The sequence below is a fragment of the Lepus europaeus genome, chromosome 18 (genome assembly GCF_033115175.1).
Source record: "Lepus europaeus isolate LE1 chromosome 18, mLepTim1.pri, whole genome shotgun sequence".
NCBI classification, from domain to species: Eukaryota; Metazoa; Chordata; class Mammalia; order Lagomorpha; family Leporidae; genus Lepus; species Lepus europaeus.
Window position 1 is genome coordinate 47,191,394 of NC_084844.1, and position 21,165 is coordinate 47,212,558.

At 48.5% G+C, this 21,165-nt stretch overlaps 1 protein-coding gene across 5 annotated transcripts in view; it reads right to left on the reverse strand.

Annotated features, from left to right (window-relative positions):
* Positions 1-21,165, reverse strand: part of SMG6 (SMG6 nonsense mediated mRNA decay factor) — a 261,478-nt gene that overhangs the window by 119,268 nt on the left and 121,045 nt on the right. For all 5 annotated transcript variants that reach the window (XM_062175680.1, XM_062175681.1, XM_062175684.1 and 2 more), the window contains 3 exons: positions 17,137-17,253; positions 15,132-15,303; positions 825-1,026 (listed from right to left, as the gene is read on the reverse strand). In XM_062175680.1, the coding sequence (XP_062031664.1) occupies positions 825-1,026; positions 15,132-15,303; positions 17,137-17,253 (491 nt within the window). The remainder of the gene's footprint in view (positions 1-824; positions 1,027-15,131; positions 15,304-17,136; positions 17,254-21,165) is intronic.

The following is a 21,165-nucleotide window of genomic DNA, read 5'->3' on the forward strand; positions in this document are numbered from 1 at the left end:
TCTCCAAAGGCCTCTCTCCTCTCAGAGTTTATAATGCTAACAATTCTGCAGAAAATCAGAAAGTCAGTTGCAGGGTACCCCTGCCTCAGCACAGGTGGCCTGCTGCCACACCCACAGCCTAGTGACTGCTCCTTGGGGAAATGTGGAACAGCGTGGAATGCCCTGCCCTCCACCTGGCTGAAGACCCAACAGTTAAGCAGGGACTAGGAGCCCCATAGTCCCCACCGGCGCAACATGGAATGAACTTTGTTTTCTATAAACAGACAGACAAGAAAAAAAGTTTAAAACATAATCCTTAGAGGAAAGAAAATAGAAACCAGGCAGCGGGGAATGCTTCATATTCCTAAAAGCTTTTTTTGTAAGTTAACACATGGTGTCTGCTTCTCTCTAGTCACCTATTTATCACTCTCCTCCTTAGAGAAGGGAAAAAGCCCTGGCTGTTTTCCTAGTGCAGAGTTTTGTGGCTGGGGGGAAGGAGGTAGGGGGGAGGAAGGAGGGTGCTTTAAGCATGATGCAAACCATTTGGAGCTAAGTGAGAGCACTGCCAACACAAGCTGCACTATTTAAACAAGTGAGGAAATGATCGTATATACAACATGCCAGCGAGCACACACACACACACACCAAAGGAAGTCGAGAGGGCCTTTTTTTTTCTTCAGGACACAGAGCTGGATGTCAGCGGCTAAAAGGTCGATATTTTCCCTTAACACCCTTCTCAATGACTTAATCATGTTCCGTTTGCACAAAAAACTTCCCAAGAATAAAAAAGTCTGGAGAATTAAGAGGACGGGTGAACAGGGAGGGATATTTGGCCGGGGGCTGACCTTCTCCGAGGTTTTCTCCACGTAGCAGGGGTCCTGAGGGGCAGCCAGCAAGGGGACAAAGCCCGAGAGAAGCCGATCCTCTTCCAGGATGAGAAGGGTGAGGTCATCGTCCGGGTCCTTATACAGTGGCACCTCTGACTGGTTCACTGCAGTCAGTATGTTACAGAAATCAGCCAGCGTCGACCACACATCCACAGCAACCCTGTGAGGAATAAGATAAGAAAAGAAGTGCAGCTCTAAAGTGGGACCAGTAAAAATGCCAGTGGTGTATGTGAGCAGGAAGGTCCTGGCAGCCAAGGCTGTTCTACGCTGGCAGCTGCTAGGAAATTGCACCAGAACGCTAGGACGGGGAACTGTCTTGCATGGCAGTCATCTGGGGTGTATGTGTCCACCCATGCACACTTTAAATTGATTAGGGGGAATTTTTAATCCTAAACAGAAAGGAGAAAGAATTCAGAGAACCAGTTGCCTAATGCAGGTCCTGTCACCTTTCCAGACAGTGTGCCTGAGACACTTACTCACTCTAGACACGCAGTGCCCCAGGCATCTCCCAGAACTGCCCCCTCCTGTGCAGCCAAGTATATGCCACCCAGAGAGCAGCAGGGCATCAGCCTCCCTCTTCCAGCCACAGTCACAGACAGTCCAGTTACTGTGCAGTCATGTGGGGCTTTCCCCTACAATGCTTTAGGACTATATATGTATAAGCAGGAAAACAAACAAACTGTCAAACACTGATCCAACAAAAACCTCATTTCTGCCTGCCAAGATCCTCCCAGGAAGGTGAAGTCTCTCATGCACTCCAGCAGACGCATCAGCCTCAGTGCTGTCTCAGCCCTCCTGGGCCCTCTCCCTTCTCTCACTCACCTGACACTGTCCCAGTTTTAGCTGAAAGTCCCATTTCCCCAGAAACCTCCCAGTCCTGGGAAAACCAGGCTAGTTGGTCATCCTAATTGTGTATCTCAGGTTCTGGCTGAACCTGAGAAAAAAACCCTTAAACTATGGAATCTGGCTCTCCCCAGGTGAAATTCCATTAAAGAAAGAGGGTTCATTTCTCTGTCACCATCACTTGTCAGTAGATGTCATCATTTACTGTGGTTGAGATTCCTGTGTTGGTGGGTGCTGCGAATTCATCAAGTATTTGTTGCTGTGGTTTTTGCTTGCCCAAGATACCTCAAATTGTGGTTAGATACAGGGGCTGACAAGGATACAGACTTGGCTTTTCTTCTCCAGAGAAGCACCTAACCTGGGAGTTTCAAACAGGTGGTACTGTCTGGATGCTAAGTTTTAGTCCTAAAGGAGTGAGATGCATAGGAGAATTACAAAGAAAAACTTCACAATTAGGTTCAAGAGGTGGAATGGCAAGAGGCAGTAAGTAGAGATCCCTAAGAATCATCCTGGAATTACCCTAGGGGAGTTACTGCACAGGAGCCCCACCTGCTAGGGAGTGACCTCAGACCTAAGCAATTTGTTTCTCCTGGTGACTAGCAAAAAGATGGCTTTCAAGGGACAAGCCGCTGGAGAAAGTGAGGTAGAGGTATGGGAACTCCCTGACTGGCTCCAGGTGGAAGGAGGCTGCACTGGTTTATTTACTGTAATCACTGCACTAAGAAAAGGCAATGAAATGAAACATCTTGATTTCAATAGTGTCCTGGGAACCAGGTGGAACACAGCCCCATTAATCACACAAGGCACATAATCAACACACGTGTACTGCAGAAGTAACTTGCTTCATAGTGTTTGCCCAGGAAAAAGAACATGTTTGGGAAGAATCACCGGAGGGACAGGAGTTTTCCAAAGCTTCTCTCTGCACAGACACCAACAACCAGACTCATTCACAAAGCTCCATCTTTTGGCTCAGCCTGGTTTGGCTGTCAGAAATGTTTAAATATGGAAAAAAATAAACAGTTGCAACACGTTTCTGCGAAGAGATCTGCCTGAGCCCCTTTGTGATGTAATGGGAAACTCGGCATTCAGGCTACCAGCTGTAGAATAAACAGAACTTCGAGGGTTAAAAGGAACTGAACTTTCCACGACCCCATCTGCAGAGAAGAAAATAATAAGAGGAATGATGCACTGCCCCACAGCTCTGATAGTTTATCCTCCGGTCCCGGCTGCAGAGACAAGCACCGGATGTGATAGGGCTGCTCAGGGCCGCCTCCGAGGTTAGCGCTGCCCATGGGAGACGCACAGGGAGGCTCTTCCAGTTCCCCGCTTCCTCCCCCAGTGCCCTGCTGGCCACTTGAGCCCACTGCCTGAGTCTGATCCCACAGCGCTAGTGAGCTCTAGCCAACAGGCATTGCTCGGCTGCAGAGCAGCAATTTGGAAAATAAACAGGAAAGACGACAGTGAGAAGGAAGAAGGTGAAAAGTCTCCCAGCTGAATTCTTGGCTTAGGGGCCCTGGTTGGTGCAGAACAGGTCAAGGCTGCTATAGGACATAGGGCTGGGGTGGAGATGGGGAGAGCAGCAGCATCCCCAGCCAAAGAGTGGCAGCAGAAAATTACCCATGGCTGACAGTGGGAGGCCCCACATCTCTCTCTCTCATCCTCCCACCCCTACCATTTTGGGTCCAAGACGAAGAAATATGTGGTACCATGTGGTTCTCATTACCAAGCTCTCCTGTCCCCTAAGGCTCAGATAAACCAAAACTGACTCCTCCCAGCCATTGCTGGCCACCACTAGGGACCCCTGCCCACATCTGCCTTTTGCCCATTACCACCCACCTTGTACCAAAACCTTAAGACTCACTGCAAAAATAAGGTGGATGAGAGTTCCTACTCCAAGATTGATTTGTAAGACAGAAGCTGATGCCAAAAGACATAGGAAGTGCCCTGAGTTCCCAATTCAGAAATATAAATAAAAGTGGTCAAAGGGCCAAGCTAAACTGAGCAGAACCAAGGGAACACACAAAATTCTTCAATGAAAGGTCATTTCTGCCCTGATCAATTCAAAGTGATAATGTTTTGAACTCTAACTCTGAGAAGGTGATTTCTTCTGCTGTCCCAGTGGGATCATCCAAGCTCAGTTCACATTTCCCTATCATTATCTCCACTCACTGAATACCACAGACATGAATACAAGTATGTGTGTATCCACAGGTCATGCATGGCCCTACAGGGGAGTGGGCAGTGTTAAGAAACTAATCCTAAAAGGAAGAGGTGCTTCACAAAATTAGGTGAGTTGGGGCCGGCACTGTGGTATAGCAGGCAAAGCTGCCACCCGCAGTGCCAGCATCCCAAATGGGCGCCAGTTCAAGTCCCAGCTGCTCCACTTCTGATCCAGCTCTCTGCTATTGCCTTGGAAAACAGTAGAAGATAGCCCAAGCCCCTGGGCCCCTGCACCGCGTGGGAGACCCGGAGGAAGCTCCTGGCTCCTGGCTTCGGATCGGCACAGCTCCGGCCATCGGCCATTGTGGCCAATTGGGGAGTGAACCAGTAGATGGAAAACCTTTCTCTCTGCCTCTCCTCTCTTTGTGTAGCTCTTTCAAGTAAATAAATAAATCTCTAAAAAAAAATTAGGTGAGCTGTCTGAAGTCACAAGTCAAGATATCTGCAAGAGGATGAGGTAATTCCTGGAATCCGGGCAACAGCACCTTAGCTTACCCCCATCAGGCCTCTGGCTGGGAGGTCAGTTCCATGGGTGAACACAGGCCTTCCTGTCTGTGTAGAAGGGGAAAAGCTTAGCTTTTTCCTGCTTCAGTTCCTTTTCCCAACTAGGAGCACTTTTTAACCTTCACCTCACAGCAGCCCTTGGACCCTAAAGAATTCAAGGTTGGCCTGTGCCAGAGTCCAATGTCAACTGTGGGTGGCTGTGAGGAACTTTAAACAGCTCCCAATCTTCTGGAAATGCTTGGGAAATGATTTCCCAAAAGGTTTTTCTGACCATCTCAAACCACCTCTGACTCTAAATGGACTGTGGGCTCAGGCAAGTCCTCTGGCTCGTTCCAGTTCAACTTGGACTTGGGGGAAACTCTCAGAGCCCACAAAATCCCACAAAAGTTAGGGTGTAGCCTTCACCAAGCAGACACAAAGCAGCCAGAGAATATGAAACTGTCCAGTGAGCCCATTTATGACTCCCCAAATGGTGGCAAGGGAGTCTCTCAACAGCTGTGATGTGATTAGTGAGCCGGGATCAGCAGTTGCAGGGCGACCCACTGGCCCAGCCCCACAGAACACACCACACACCAGGAGAGCAGACCCCTGGCTGGAGTCTGAACACCAGATCCTAGCTGGGGACAGACCAGCAGTGAGTAGTGAGAGGTATGCACTCAGAACCAAGGCTCACTCACTTCCCTACAGACATGCATTCACTTACTCCACCAGGAAAGGAAAAAAATAAGAGTTAATTTACTTTTTATTGCCTTAGAATTCCAAGGTTTAATGTAGCTGTCAGTTTGAGTGCAGTGCAGCTGCTGGCCGATACAATGCAGCCCAGGCCAGCCCAGGTGACTGGGGAAACACATTTCACAGAAATGAACCAACACACACTCCTGGCTGGTTGTTTGGGGGATATTGACTTGGGGAATCAGATTAACCCTTCAGGCTGGGGTTAGTTCTGCAAACAGTATTAGAAAAGCAGCTTCAGTCCAGAGAACTGAGAAGTCCTACTCCCAGGCGGGCCAGTCGGTTTCTGTGTTTCTGAGTTCAGAATTTTCTCCTGGGACAGGTTACCCAACTACAACATGCTCCAAAGATGAAGGTGTGAGGTATGTGAGGCATACTATATCGAAACGATCTACTGTCTAGCCTGGAGCTCAGAAAGAAAGGCAGATCTGCCTGCTTTACAGGAAAGGGGTCAGGTGGGACTCTCCTGAAAACATCAACTGAGGTGGGACTGAGAGATGGAGAGAGTTTGGAAAGAGCAGAGTGCCAAGGCTCAACCAGAGCATGGTCTATCTTTCTGGCAAACACAAGGAGGACTGAGTGCTCACTCCTTCATATTTTTACTGGGGGAACAGGCTGACTGGTGATTAATATCAAGTACAATGACCCCATGTTACAAGCCTGCAGGGGCCTGTGGAGGTGGCCATTTCCTGTGTAATACCAGCTTGTTTAAACACTAACATTCAAACTCCACAGCTGCAGAACAAACCCGGAAAGAGTTGAGTGAGAAGAAGCCCTGCATTGTGTTTCAGAGCTATAGAAGATCAGAGAAGTAGTGCAGATGGGAAAGGACTTGGGTCTTCTGGCTCCTGGGGTGAGGAGATCTGGAAATACAGCTAAAGTGGCACAGAAACTGGGCACCAAGAAGCTGAAAAATTGAAAATCCATGGACTTGGACACAAAGGGGAAAGACAAAAAGCTACAATAAGGAAAAGTCTTCTGGATACATAATATCTCATTTTTAAAAGGGTCAAGTAAGACCACCTAGGCTGTGGAAGCCCTCAGTCAACTGGAGAAAACTGCAAGAGATGGGCAGCTAATAGCAGAAAGGGACCCGGTTCCAAAATACCTGGTCTTAAAACACAGCTTAGCAGCCCCTTGGAAAGCCAAAATGTCACGCTGCCACTGCTTGCGACAGGCTGAGGATCTGGTTGTAGTGCCAGAGTGCTAGGTAGTTCAACAGGCCCTGGGAGGAGGTGGTGAGATTTAAGAAATGAAAACAGTATCTTCCAGATGCCACCATGACACACAGACGAGGCAAAGATGACAGTGGTCACCATTCTAGAAGTTAACACATGGGCAGCAAGATAATTTTCTCCAAAAATACAAGATGTTTATTGGGTCACCCAAAAGAATCTAAGATGTAGTTGAAGATGAACCTTTCCACCTTTCTAGTTTATAAAAGCAAATCAACTTGGGTATTTGGGAGAGTATTCAACTTTAAGTCAGTTTTGTCCAATAGGGCAAATCAGATTCTGAAGCTCGGTCATCCTGTACTACTGCAAGAACATGACCTTCATGTTCAAAGCAGTGTAGCTGGAACCTTATGGCCAACAGCAGGTCACAATAACCTTACCCTGGGATTTCTCAAGTACAGACCACCTCTCTACAGTGCCCCTCAGCCCTCAACCTCTATCTAGGTCAGAGCCTTATTTGATTTCAGTTCTAAGCTGCACTCTTGGGTATAGCCTCTGTCACATCACTGCAGTGTGTTAAACCCATCAGCTCTGTCTGTTTGGGAAACAGCAGCCCCTAGGGAATCTCGACATCTCCACGGCATGAGTAGAGACCTCGGCGGCCTCCCTGGTGCCGATTCTCACGGTTCCTGCCTCTCCAAACTTTTAGCTGTAACCACTCCAACACGTCTTCTTAGTTTAGCACACACTGGACCCAAATAACCTCAACCCAGAGCTGGAAAGTACTCTCTCTGGGGTCAGCTGCTGTACCCTGCTGGGGTCAGACTGCAGCCTTAGGCCAACACCCCTTCCTCTTACAAGGAGTCCTGTGGGAGGAGTGAGGAGGGGATGCAGGCTCCTGCCGTGGGAGAGATCACGTGTGCCCCACATCAGCACTTGGAGGAAGAGGAACCCCCTGGTGCCAGGCTGTAGTGCTGACGCCCCAACCCGGAGCCAGGGAGACTGGGTGGGGAGCCAGGGTAGCAAAGGGGCTTCCCACAGTCACCACCACTTCCTTCAGGGAAGTGCTGATGGACTATTACTTAGTGACCTCCTAAAATGCCCTTTTGGGAACACGTACTAAGCGTCCTTGAAGGGGTGCCGATTAGACTTGGGATTAGTTCCTATTTCAGACCTGCCCTATGAGGCTGAGTGTACTAGCAGTTTTTTAACTCAAGAATTTCTATCTCGTCGTAGGTTCAGCACTAGTAAGCTCCCTGAGGAAACTGACTCACTGCACACTCCCTTGTATCTCCAGTTCTCCCATGTGACAGTACTTCAGAGGGCTCCCTACAAGCCTTTTCCAGTGTACTCTGTAGACTATATAAGACAAACCATGAAAAAGCAGCAGGTCCAGGAATTTCTGGAGTTTTTTTTTTTTTTTTTTTTTTAACAGTACTCCAATCCAACAGTGTGATAAATGCATCCGAGCTACAATTAGGAAGATATATAGCATCAGAATGCGAAGGTCTGGGCAGCCTGGTGAAACGCGGGCTCTCCAGAGCCCCAGCTATGTTTCCCATTATGTAACCCTGGTCATGGGCAGACAGCCAGACTCCAAATGAAAAAGAGACTCTGGCTTGGCACTGGTTCTATTTTCCTATCCTCATTCGGGGTCAGCGCAGTGTCATACAGCTGCAGAGAAAGCTCTGGGGATTAAACCTGGGAAAGCCTCCAAGACCAGGACCTGGGTTCAAGTACCAGCTGAAAGCAATAAACCAACTGCCACAGCTGGGCTAGGTTTGGATGTTCTCAAAGTCCCCTGATTCTTTCACTTACTGAGAACCAGAGATCAAGATGAGGGAAGATTTGGCTTCAGCAGAGACTGTGAAATGAGGTAGGTTGCACCCTGCCCTGGCCTTGCCACAGGTCCAGGGATGCAAGGGTTCCCTTTGCTGCTGCTCTGCTCCTCCGCACAGCTGACAGGTACACCTTTCCTCATGCTCACCTGGAGGGCAGAGAGCAGCTGCCTCTCCCTTCTCACAAGAGGCCTGGTTTAGAAGCTGAAACTATGCCAACACACGGGGTAAGTAGATGGTTCCTCCAAAGATGGTGGTCTCTTTGAAACAGACCAAAGAACTTCATACTGTGTTTTACAATGGAAAAGGCCACTTGTCACACCATGCTATAATCCTCTACACCAAAAATCTCCTGGGATAGGAAGCCGGCCTATTCTAACAGGTAATATGCTGGCTCTGGCACACACTGTGAGGGAAGGCACCACAGAACCTGCAAACTTGCCTGCAGCACTCTCCAATGACAGTGCTGCTCTATCACCATCAGCGGCGGTATTCTACATGTGCCACCTACTACCCAAGAAGAGCAGATTTTAGCAGTAAGAAGGGGATTGTGGGCAAAGAGGAGAGAACCAAGGACACTAATCATGAATTCTGACATTTCCCTAGGACAGTGGAGGATGTTGTGCAATGATTCTCTAACTGCACAAGAAAAGAAGCAACCAAATGAAAGACAGGGAGGAGCTGGAGTGGGTAAGATGAAATAAGGGTCCAGCAGGTCAAAGAGACTATTTGGGAGCGGGCTTTCTGGAGGAAAAGCAAATGGAAATACAGACTATCTGGTCACCCTATCTTAGGGTCAGAGGAATTTGTCTTTGCAGAGAACAAATGCAGGCAAAAATCAAAGAAAGCAAGCAAAGGAGAGGTGTTATTTGGAAGCTGTTTCCTTGCTACTCCCTTGAGAGCATATCTAGACCCTCCAAAATGAAGAGCTGCAACAATAACCTTTGGAGTGTCAGGGGGTTACAGTTCTCACATCTACAGAACCACATGTAGGGGCCAGTGCTATGGTGTAGCGGGTAAAGCTGCCATAAAGTTTGAGTCCCGGCTGCTCCACTTCCAATCCAGCTCTCTGCTGTGGCCTGGGAAAGGGCCCCTGCACCTGCACAGGAGACCTGGAGGAAGCTCCTGACTCCTGGCTTTGGGTGGGCATAGCTCTGGCTGTTGCAGCCATCTGGGGAGTGAACCATCGGATGGAAGACCTCTATTTCTCTATTTCTCTCTCTCTCTCTCTCTTCGTCCCCCCCTCCCCCATCTCTCTCCCACTCTCCCTCTCTCCCTCTCTCTCCTTCTTTCTGTGTAACTCTTTCAAGTAAATAAATAAATCTTTTTTTTTTTTTATTTTTTATTTTTGACAGGCAGAGTGGACAGCGAGAGACAGAGACAGAGAGAAAGGTCTTCCTTTTGCCGTTGGTTCACCCTCCAATGGCCGCCGCGGTAGCGCGCTGCGGCCGGCGCACCGCGCTGATCCGATGGCAGGAGCCAGGTGTTTATCCTGGTCTCCCATGGGGTGCAGGGCCCAAGGGCTTGGGCCATCCTCCACTGCACTCCCTGGCCACAGCAGAGAGATGGCCTGGAAGAGGGGCAACCGGGACAGGATCGGTGCCCCGACCGGGACTAGAACCCGGTGTGCCGGCGCCGCTAGGCGGAGGATTAGCCTATTGAGCCGCGGCGCCGGCAAATAAATCTTTTTTTAAAAAATAACCACTTGGGGTGTATTATTCTTAATAGAAAGGACCCCAAAGTATGGGAGATCAGGGAGCATGAGATCCAAGTCTGAAAACCCACAGAACCACGGTACCTTGCCAATCTCTCAGCTTTGGTATGGACTCAGCAAGTATTAGGGAGTTACCTGAGAAACTAGGAAGGAAGGACATAAAATCCTGATCTTTCTTGTGCTTGGATCTGACAGCTACAAGGTGGGACTGTTCAGGGGCATCAGGTTTGCTCTATTGAACTGTGACACCAGTCCTTAAACAACCACATGTCTTAGAGTCAGACCCCAGGACAGCAAGCCCTTCCTTTATGCTTAAACTTGCACCCCAAACACAGCCAGCTGCTGATCCTGACTGCAGAAAGAGTGCAGCAAGTATTTTATCCTTGATCACACTGACTTCTCAAGCCCAGACTGGACTCACAAGAGACCAAGTGGTATCCACAGCTACAGGAACTTATTTACTGGGCAATCTGATTCAATATATTCTTTGGTTAGATTTGCTCTCCCTGTGAAGAAAAGTCTGAAAAGACTAAGCAAATATGATTCAAGTTTCCCAGCCCCAACCCCTCCCTCTTCCCCTACCCCCTGCCTCTCTGTAGCCCAGGATGTGAAGTCCAGCTGGGGATGGCTGTAGCTTGGACCACGTGCCCAGCTGCAGATTGAGCCCTTGCCCAAAGATGGGCAGCAGCTCGCAGAGCCGGCAACGGGCCATTTGCTGCAGCATCCAAAGGGAAAACAGACTCAGCACCTCAAGCATATGAAGCCCAGCACTTCCTGTGTGAGCTTTCCATTTCCTCGGCCAAACAAAAGCCAAAGGGAGTGAGAGGGAGGAGGGATGAAGGGAGACATGTGGCAGCAGAGAGCTAACAGACCTGACAGCTCAGGCTATGGTGAACAGAGGCTGAGTGGATCACATCTAAGGAACCTGTGGTTGTGAGGCGAGGTGACCCAGAGAAGGCCCACGGACAGAGGGTCTGCCTCCGCACCCTGCAGAGAGGAATGCTCAGAGACCACAGCTTAGATACTTGAGCTCGTTCTTGGCATTTTCTTCCCAAAACTGCAGACTGGCCTAGTCTACATTATACATGAAAAGTTTGAGGCTATGCATGTTAACTCTTTGAGGACCACTGCTGGGAAACAGCTGACCCCTACTAGCAGTTTTGTCACTTCCTTTGTGTGGCCCCCGCTGCCCAACTCAGGGTTCAACCCTGGCTCATGATGGGAGTGTATTTTGGAAACCTAGGAGCATTCACAGGAAGGATGCAGAGAATGGTCCAAGGCCATGAACATTATCTATTCAGTTATAGAACTATAGCTGGGAAAGGAACAGGGAGAGCGGAATAAACAGTTCAAGGGTCCTGGTTGGATTGAGGAATAAGAAAAAAAATCTAAAGGAGGGAGAGTCAGACTACACGATCCACACAGAAAAATCAACAACTGCTGCTGTAGCCTCCCCTGTGGGTTACCCAGGAGTTTAGGGGAGCCACATGGTGTTCCCCCAACCCATTCCAAGGAGGTGTCACGAGTGCAGTGAAGGCCCCCTTACTCATCATCCTGTATTTGCCCCACTCCCAGCCCCATCCCAAGAGCACAGGAGATGAATGCTGAGGTACTGGGTATGGATACCTGTATTGAAACATATGCTTTCACTCCACACAGAGCCTGGTGAGAACCTAAAATGCAGAGAATGGGGGACGGGGAGGTCCGGGAGAGAAAAGAAGGAGAAGGTAAGGAGAAACATAGAGGGAGGAAAGAAAGCAAGGCAAAGAGACTGAGAGAGTTGGAAATAAGAAAAAAAGAGAGTGAGGACGGGAGCAGGAGGGAAAGAGATGAACAGTGAACACAGATAAACAGAAAAGCAGCCTACTGCACACACATGAAAACAGCCATGTGCACATGAGCACAGAGACACAGACACAGAGAACAGAACACAAGGGAGCACGGACAAAATCAGCAAGCCTTTTCTGTAATGGGCTGGACAGTAAATATTTCAGGCTTTGTGGGTCATCCCATCTCTGTGGCAACGACTCAGCACTGCTGCTGTAGTGTAAAAACAGCCACCAATGGGGCAGAAACAAGTATGTGTGGCTATGCTCCAACACCACTCTAATGGACGCTGAAATCTGACTTTCACATCATTGTTATAACTCATTAAACAGTATTCTTTTGATTTTTTAAATCATTTAAAAATGTAAGCCATTCTTAGCTTGTAGGTCATAGTTTGCTGACACCTGATATAGATACACACACAGCAGAGGTAGACAAGAGAAGCAGGCAAGGGATAGACGGAGTCAGGGAAGTGAAGACCAAGCAAGCCAGGCAGGCAACAGGTGAGGCAAGCAGAAATGAACAAAAATGAACACAGATGTAGATATTCACAAATATATAAACATACACTGTCACAGCACAGGGTTGCATACAGCAATACCAAAGGGACCAAGGCAGACAGACACAGACAGACAGACACACACACACATACACCAGACCCTATGTGGACATATGAACCTCACATGGTAACACATATATCCAAGGATACCATATACTGACAGACACAGACATACTCTATAGACACACATGGATTCAACACATGTGGCCACAGATGGTTACACATAGACATATATACACAGACGGACATGGACAGCAAGACCCCAGCTATACAACTTCCCAGAGGCAGATACACAGAGACTTTCAAAGTCAGACACATATCAAGAAAGGTATAAGAGTCAGGCAACCCAGGCACAGATATAGACAAAGATACAGCAAAAGAAACAGCTATACATGGCTGCACAACATTTTAAATGTAATTTATGTAACAGAATTGTAAACTTAAAAACGGCTAACAGGGAGCTGACATTGTGGTCCAGTGAGCTAACTTGCGGACTGCAATGCCAGTGTCCCATATCAGAGTGTTGAGTAGAATCCTGGCTGCTCCACTTCTGATCCAGCTCCTTGCTAATGTGCCTGGGAAGGCAGCGGAGGATGGCCCAAATGCTTAGGCCTCTGTCATCCACGTGGGAGACCCAGACAGAGCTCCAGGCTCCTAACTTCAATTTGGACCAGTCCCAGCCATTGTAGCCATATGGAGAATGAAACCATGGATGGAAGATTGATATATTTCTCTCTCTCATTCTGCCTTTCAAATCAATCAATCAATCTTTAAAAAAAAAAAAAAAGTTTAAGGGGTAGGTGTTGTGGCACAGCAGGTTAAACAACCACTTGTGACATTGGCATCCATACTGGAGTGTTAGTTCGAGTCCTGGCTAAGCTACTTCTGATCCAGCTCCCTGCTAATGTGACTGGGAGGGCAAAAGATTATGTCCCAAATGCTTGAGGCTCCTGCCACTCACATGGAAGATCAGAATGGCATTCCTGGCTTTGGCCTGGCACAACCCTGGTTGTTGTGGTCATTTGGGTTATGAACTAGTTGATGGAAGATCTGTCTCCCTCTGCCATTCTGTCTTCTGGAATAAATAACTAAATCTTTAAAAATAAAAATAGTTGCAAAATGATCAGTTGAGAAGAAATGACACATACTGAGCAAATACTATGAAAAATGATAAAGATGGAGAATTTTGTTATATATAAAAACCATGATTTTTATGTTATATATAAAGCCATGATTTTTTACTAATTAAAATATTTTTATTTTATTTATTTATTTATTCTGAAAGGCTGGATTACTCAACAAATGCCCACCAACAGCTAGGGCTGGCCAGGTCAAAGCAAGCAGCTAGAAATACAATCTGGGTTTCCCACATGGGTGATGGGGACCCATACACTGAAGCCATCATCTGCTGCCTCCCACAGTATGTATTAGCAGGAATCTGGAATCAGGGATGGAACTGTGGCTCAAACCCAGGCAGTCTGATCTGTGATGCAGGTATCCCAAGTAGCATGTTAACTGCTGCCAAACACGTGTCCTTTACCACGATTTTTTTTTTTTTTGGACAGGCAGAGTGGACAGTGAGAGAGAGAGACAGAGAGAAAGGTCTTCCTTTTCCTTTGGTTCACCCCCCAATGGCCGCTCCGGCAGTGCGCTGCAGCCAGCGCGCCGCGCTGATCCGAAGGCAGGAGCCAGGTGCCTCTCCTGGTCTCCCATGCGGGTGCAGGGCCCAAGGACTCCCGGGCCACAGCAGAGAGTTGGGCAGGAAGAGGAGCGACAGGGACAGAATCCGGTGCCCTGACCAGGACTAGAACCCGGTGTGCCAGCGCCACAGGCGGAGGATTGGCCTATTGAGCCGCGGTGCCAGCCTTACCACAATTTTTAAAAAGAGAGTCAAAGGCCACACAAATACATAAACAGATGTACACAGACACACCCAGGCAGCCACACATACTCCCAGATCAACATACCCCAGCTGACAAATGTTTTGAGGTACTATGTTGAGACAGGAGACAGAGGTAGACATGGTGAGAAGGAATGAGTGAATGAAGACAGATAGGCACTCATCCTCTTCACACATGAAGATCACATGAAAGATGTACACTGGGGCCGGAGCTGTGGTGTAGCGGGCTAAAGCCCTAGCCTGTAGCACTGGAATCCCATACGGGCACTGGTTCGAGTCCTGGTTGCTCCTTTTCTGATCTAGCTCTCTGCTATGGCCTGGGAAAGCAGTAGAAGATGGCCCAAGTCCTTGGGCCCCTGAACCTGTGTGGGAGACCTGGAAGAAGCTCCTGGCTCCTGGCTTCGGATCAGCTCAGCTCTGGCCATTACGGTCATTTGGGGAGTGGACCAGCAGAATGGAAGACCTCTTTCTCTCTCTCTGGCTCTACCTCTCTCTGTAACTCTGTCTTGCAAATAAACAAAATAAAAATCTTAAAAAAAAAGAAAAGAAAAGAAAGATACACACAGAAAAACTAAAAAGGGAGAGCCAGATAGAGATCAAGTCTCTCATATATTCGTTTACATACATCCTGACTCTAGAGACAGCTGCAAAGAGATGAGCATGAACCACATGAAGAGAGGATGGAGGATCAAGAACAAGGACAAAGACCAAAGAGTGAGCAAGCTATGGGGGAAAAGATAGAGAGAGACTAAGTACTCGTGCAAGAGGAGGAGGAAGAGCACTGGAGGATAGGTAGACATAACCCAGAGCATCAAAGGACAAGGGAGGTATGCACGGAAGGGAAAAACCAAAGTTCACATGAAGAGGGAACAGAGAAACAGTGGGTTGTGGGAAGGAGGAAACAATGAGCAGTGGCTGAGGCTAGCAATGAAGGAGTGGGCAGGCCGACTCACCGCGAGGGCAGATCCAGGGACGTGGGTGGGGGATTCCAGGTGTCTGGATGCCCGAGCATCCAGTCTGACCAGACTTTCACACTGGGAAGTAGTTCCTTCAGGTCTGGGACGAAGGAAGACACCTTGATGTCATCTTGGTCCTGATCCTGATCCTCAGGAGAGGACAGCTGAGCTGCAGAGGCAAAGGGTGAGAACTGGGACTATGTCTGCTACAATTTCCAAGTGACATCTGGGGAGCTCGGACAGTAGCAAGCTCTTAGGCGAGGGAGAATAGATCTAAGGGAAAACTGGGTCCAGAGGTAAGCACAAGTGCCTACCCCTAAGAGGATTCTGAAAAGCAGAACAAAGAAGCAGTGCACCAGGTTTGCTCCTTGAGACAACTGTTTCTGCCTCACTCGAGGCTTGGCTGAAGTCACTACTCTGGCCTCAAGACCACCCTTTAAACTTTCCTTCAGCACAGTGCCAAGATGGCACCAAAGTTCCTGTCAAGACTGCATAACCTGAATTGAATCATGAAGAAACATCACAAAAACCCAAACTGTGGGACATTGTACAAAATAAATGGCTTGTACTCTTCAAAAATGCTAAGGTCATGAAAGACTTAAAAAATAAATAAATAAAAGGCTGAGAAACCAGTCCAGATTAAAGGATACTAAAGAGATAGGGTATCCTCATGCACCATGGGATCCTGAAGCAGAAAAGAACAGCTTTGGAGGCTACAAAGAATGTTATTAGGACAACTTCTACAAACTGAGTAAGGCCTATAGACTCAGTGATGGTATTCTATCAGCGTGATTTCTTGATTTCAGTTGTAGAAATTAAGAAAATGTCCCTTTTAAGTACTTAAGGGTAAGCACTACCATGTCTACAACTCCAAATCAAATGGTTAAGAAGAAAAAGAATGAGGAGGCCAGCACTGTGGCATAGCAGGTAAAGCCGCCGCCTGCAGTGCTGGCATCCCATATGGGCACCAGATCGAGACCTGGCTGCTTCACTTCCAATCCAGCTCTCTGCTATGGTCTGGGAAAACAGCAGAAGATGATCCAAGTGCCTGGGTCCCTGCACTCATGTAGGAAACCTGGAAGAAGCTCCAAGTTCCTGGTTTTGGATCAGCTCAGCTCTGGCCATTGAGGCCGTTTGGGGAGTGAACCAGTGGATAGAAGATGTCTCTCTCTCTCTCTCCCTCTGCCTTTCTAATAAATAAATAAATCTTAAAAGAAAAAGAAAAAAAAAGAATAAACTTAAGCATATAGGTGGGCGGGTAAAGAATTAAAGTAACAAAATGTTGGTAACTGGGGGAGTCTGGGTGAAGAGTACATTAAGAATTCTTTGCATTAGTTTTGCTACTGTCTTATAAATATAATTGTTTTCAAATAGAAAAAAAAAAGGTAGCTGGAGGCTGGAAGCATTCATAAAGCAGGTGTGGTAGGCAAGGGGTAACAACGGGGTCTCATTACTCACTAATACTGATCTGGGAGCCAAAAGAAAGATGCAGCCTTCAGCCCTACCTTACACTTACTGCTACATCAGTCTTGCTTAGAATTCCAAAGGCAGCCATCCAGGATATGGGTTATGGGATACTACCTCAACCCAAGGGCTAAGAATAGCACCCACTCCTACCCAGTGAGTCTCCCAGGACCATGGACCTATGGTGCTTCAGTGACCACCAGGTACCAGCCAAAGAGAAGCATAGGGATACAGGGGGAAAACCAAAACATCAATTATGAATAAAAAGGTAAAATCTACTCTTTTGATTTTTTAAAGGTGCAAGAACAGGTAGCACCTCATAGGTACAGGCAAAAATCTAACTATTAAAGGAGGAAAGCAGGGGAGACTAGCTCTACAAAGAGGAATGAGGGCCTCAGAGGTAATCAGGCTGCAAAAGGAGATGGGCAAAGGGAAAGGGTTTGCATTGGGAAGAGGAAGAACAGAGAATGAGAAGACACTGAGAAAGCAGCACAGCAGTGTCAGGCAGCTGGAAGGTCAGGGGCCCCCTCCTGCTTACCTTTGGCAGACTCCTTAAGTAAGCAGGTGCAGCGGCGGACCAGAAGAGAGAACATGGCCAAGCCCAGGGCTGCAGCCTGCTCCTGGATCACGGAGCGGCACTCCTCCGGGAAGCAGTCTGAGGGGAGGGAAAGGAAACTGCATCAGGACCCCAGGGCCACCATCTACTTACTCTTCCCTACCTAATGAGCTGCACATCCTCACCCTGCTTCCTCCTCTTCATCTAAGATGGGGTGGTAACATTCCCTCTCCCAAAGGGAGACTGTACAGTTAAGTCAGATAATGCATGTCAAGCACTCAGCAGGATGCCTGGTGTGCAGGTAAGCACTAACACTGTATCAAGATCGTCAGTGTATATTTTGCAGCCCAGCACTTCCGTAGGACCAGCTGCCTCAAGGTGGGCACTTTGAGCAGAGTTGGAGGAATTCTGCCTTTAATTGGCTATTGAAAATGGAAAGCTAACAGCAACAAAAACCCAAATTCAATTTACTCAGTCTCTTTAATGTATAGCTAGCATGAGCACAACATTAATTAAAATTAGAAAAATAAAAATTTGGCCGGCGCTGTGGCTCAACAGGCTAATCCTCCGCCTTGCGGCGCCGGCACACCGGGTTCTAGTCCCGGTCGGGGCACCGATCCTGTCCCGGTTGCCCCTCTTCCAGGCCAGCTCTCTGCTGTGGCTAGGGAGTGCAGTGGAGGATGGCCCAAGTCCTTGGGTCCTGCACCCCATGGGAGACCAGGAGAAGCACCTGGCTCCTGCCATCGGAACAGCGCGGTGCGCCGGCCGCAGCGCGCTACCGCGGCGGCCATTGGAGGGTGAACCAACGGCAAAAGGAAGACCTTTCTCTCTGTCTCTCTCTCTCACTGTCCACTCTGCCTGTCAAAAAAAAAAATAAAAAAAAATAAAAAAATAAAAATTTAAAAATTGTCTCCTTGAGGGGCCAGTGCTGTGGTATAGTGGGCTAAGTTCCGCCTACAGCACTGGTATCCCATATGCGTGCTGGTTCATGTCCCAGCTGCTCCTGTCCCAATTCAACTCTCTGCTATAGCCTAGGAAAGCAGTACAAGATGGCCCAAGTGCTCCCCTGTACCAGTGTGGGAGAGCCAGCTCCTGGCTCCTGGCTTCTGATTGGCTCACTGTGACCTTCTGGGGAGTAAAACAGCAGATGGAAGACCTTTCTCTCTGTCTCTCCCTCTCTCTATCTGTAACTCTACCTCTCAAATAAATTAATAAAATCTTTAAAAAAATTATATTTTTGAATCACAAATCTTTGGTTCCATCTGCACCTCCTTTATGTACCTCCTCTTAATTGAACACATGATGACATAAATAACCCATTCTTACAGAATGAGTTAATTTCTTTTTTTTTTTTTAAGATTTATTTATTTATTTGAAAGTCAGAGTTACACAGAGAGAGGAGAGGCAGGGAGAGAGAGAGAGGTATTCCATCCAGTGGTTCACTCCCTAGATGGCCGCAACGGCCGGAGCTGTGCCGATCCAAAGCCAGGAGCCAGGAGCTGCTTCTCGGTCTCCCACGCGGGTGCAGGGGCCCAAGACTTGGGCCATCTGCCACTGCTTTCCCAGGCCATAGCAGAGGGCTGGACAGGAAGTGGAATAGACGGGTCTCGAACCGGCGCCCATATGGGATGCCGGCTCTTCAGGCCAGGGTGTTAACCCACTGCGCCACAGCGCCGGCCCCGAATTAATTTCTTTATTTTATTTTATTTTTTTTAAAAGATTTATTTATTTATTTGAAAGTCAGAGTTACACAGAGAGAGGAGAGAGGAAAGAGGAGAGAGAAGAGAGAGAGAGAGGTCTTCTATCTGATGGTTCACTCCCCAACTAGCCGCAAAGGCTAGAGCTGCGCCAATCCGAAGCCAGGAGCTTCCTCCAGGCCCCCTGTGAGTTCAGGGGTCCAAGGACTTGGGCCATCTTCCACTGCATTCCCAGGCCATAGCAGAGATCTGGATGGGAAGTAAAGTAGCCGTGTCTTGAACCAGCGCCCATATAAGATGACAGCACCTCAGGCCAGGGCATTAATCCACTGAGCCACAGCACTGGCTCCTTTATTTTATTTTTTATTTATTTATTTTTTGCCAGGCAGAGTTAGACAGTGAGAGAGAGAGAGAGAGACAGAGAGAGAGAGAGTTATAGACAGTGAGAGAGAAAGGTCTTCCTTCCGTTGGTTCACTCCCCTAATGGCCTCTATGGCTGGTGCTGCACTGATCCGAAGCCAGGAGCCGGGTACTTCCTCCTGGTCTCCCGTGCGGGTGCAGGGACCCAAGCAATTGGGCCATCCTCCACTGCACTCCCGGGCCACAGCAGAGAGCTGCACTGGAAGAGGAGCAACCGGGACTAGTACCCGGCGCCCCAACCAGGACTAGAACCCGGGGTGCCGCGCTGCAGGCGGAGGATTAGCCGAGTGAGCCAAGGCGCTAGCCCGAATTAATCTCTCTTTTTTTTTTTTTTTTCTTTTTGACAGGCAGAGTGGATAGTGAGAGAGAGACAGAGAGAAAGGTCTTCCTTTTTGCCGTTGGTTCACCCTCCAATGGCTGCTGCAGTCCAGCCTGCAGCCTCAGAGGAGGAGACAATCCAACACCCGAAGGAAATGGAGGTAGGGGGCCAAGCTCACTAGCTCTGGCATCAACTAATCTGTTAATCCCTTCTCTAACACAGAACTCTCAGAAGCTTCAAGTGTTAAAAGGATAATTAGGGGCATGGCAGGTAAAGCCGCCGCACGCAGTGCCAGCAACCCATATGGGCACTGGTTCGAGTCCCAGCTGCTTCACTTCTGATCCATCTCTCTGCTGCGGCCTAGGAAAGCAGTAGGAGATGGCCCAAGCCCTTGAGCTTCTGCACCCACGTGGAAGACCTAGAAGAAGCTCCTGGTTCCTGGCTTCAGATTACTGCAACTCTGGCCATTGTGGCCATCTAGGGAGTAAACTAGCAGATGGAAGACACCCCCCCGACCCACTTTTGCCTCTCTGTAACTCTGCCTTTTTTTTTTTTTTTTTTTTACAGGCAGAGTTAGACAGTGAGAGAGAGAGACAGAGAGAAAGGTCTTCCTTTTTGCCATTGGTTCACCCTCCAATGGCCGCTGCGGCTGGCACATCACGCTGATCTGAAGCCAGGAGCCAGGTGCCTCTCCTGGTCTCCCATGTGGGTGCAGGGTCCAAGCACTTGGGCCATCCTCCACTGCCTTCCCGGGCCATAGCAGAGAGCTGGCCTGGAAGAAGGGCAACAGAATCCGGCGCCCCGACCGGGACTAGAACCTGGTGTGCTGATGCCGCAGGCGGAGGATTAGCCTATTGAGCCACAGAGCCGGCCCTGCCTTTCAAATAAATAAATAAATCTTTAAAAAAGAAAAAAAAAAAGGATAATTAGTCACATGTTTGATCTCTGTCCCTGCCTGCATTTTAACCTCAGTAGCCAAGAGGGAGCCTACTTTCCGTCAGCTCACTAGTCTTGTCAATAGGGCCTAATTGAAGCCATTACTCCAGGAGATGCTACACAACCACAGTTATTGCTAACAGTCTTCACCACAGGAGCAAGTGTGACTGGAGTATCTAATGCCAGCCCCAAGCCACTCTGAAAATCCTAAGAGGGAGTAGACTGCTGCTCTGGAGGGGCCAACATATGAGCAGCATCAAAGCAGCAATTCTTCTCCTGGGGCTTTCCCACTGTCCTTCCAGATGCCTACTGGTCCTGAATGTCACCCTCTAACTTTCCAACGTAACTGGCAGGCACAAAGGAAGCAGTACATTCCATGAGATTAGAATAGATCACGACTCTCATTCTTCTAAGACCCTAACCCTCGTCCTCTGTTACACAGAAAACAAGCATCCGAGAACCAAGAGGAGGAAGGATGGGAAGATGTGTAAGTCATTCCAAAACAAGTTGCCAACCTCCCCTCTCCACCGCTGAGCAGCAGCACCGTCGGTTCCGCCCTAGCCAAGCATTGCCAGCCGCCTGCCTCTAATTAGTCACAAAGCCTAGAATGAGGGAATAAATCCAGAACAGAGGAAGCTG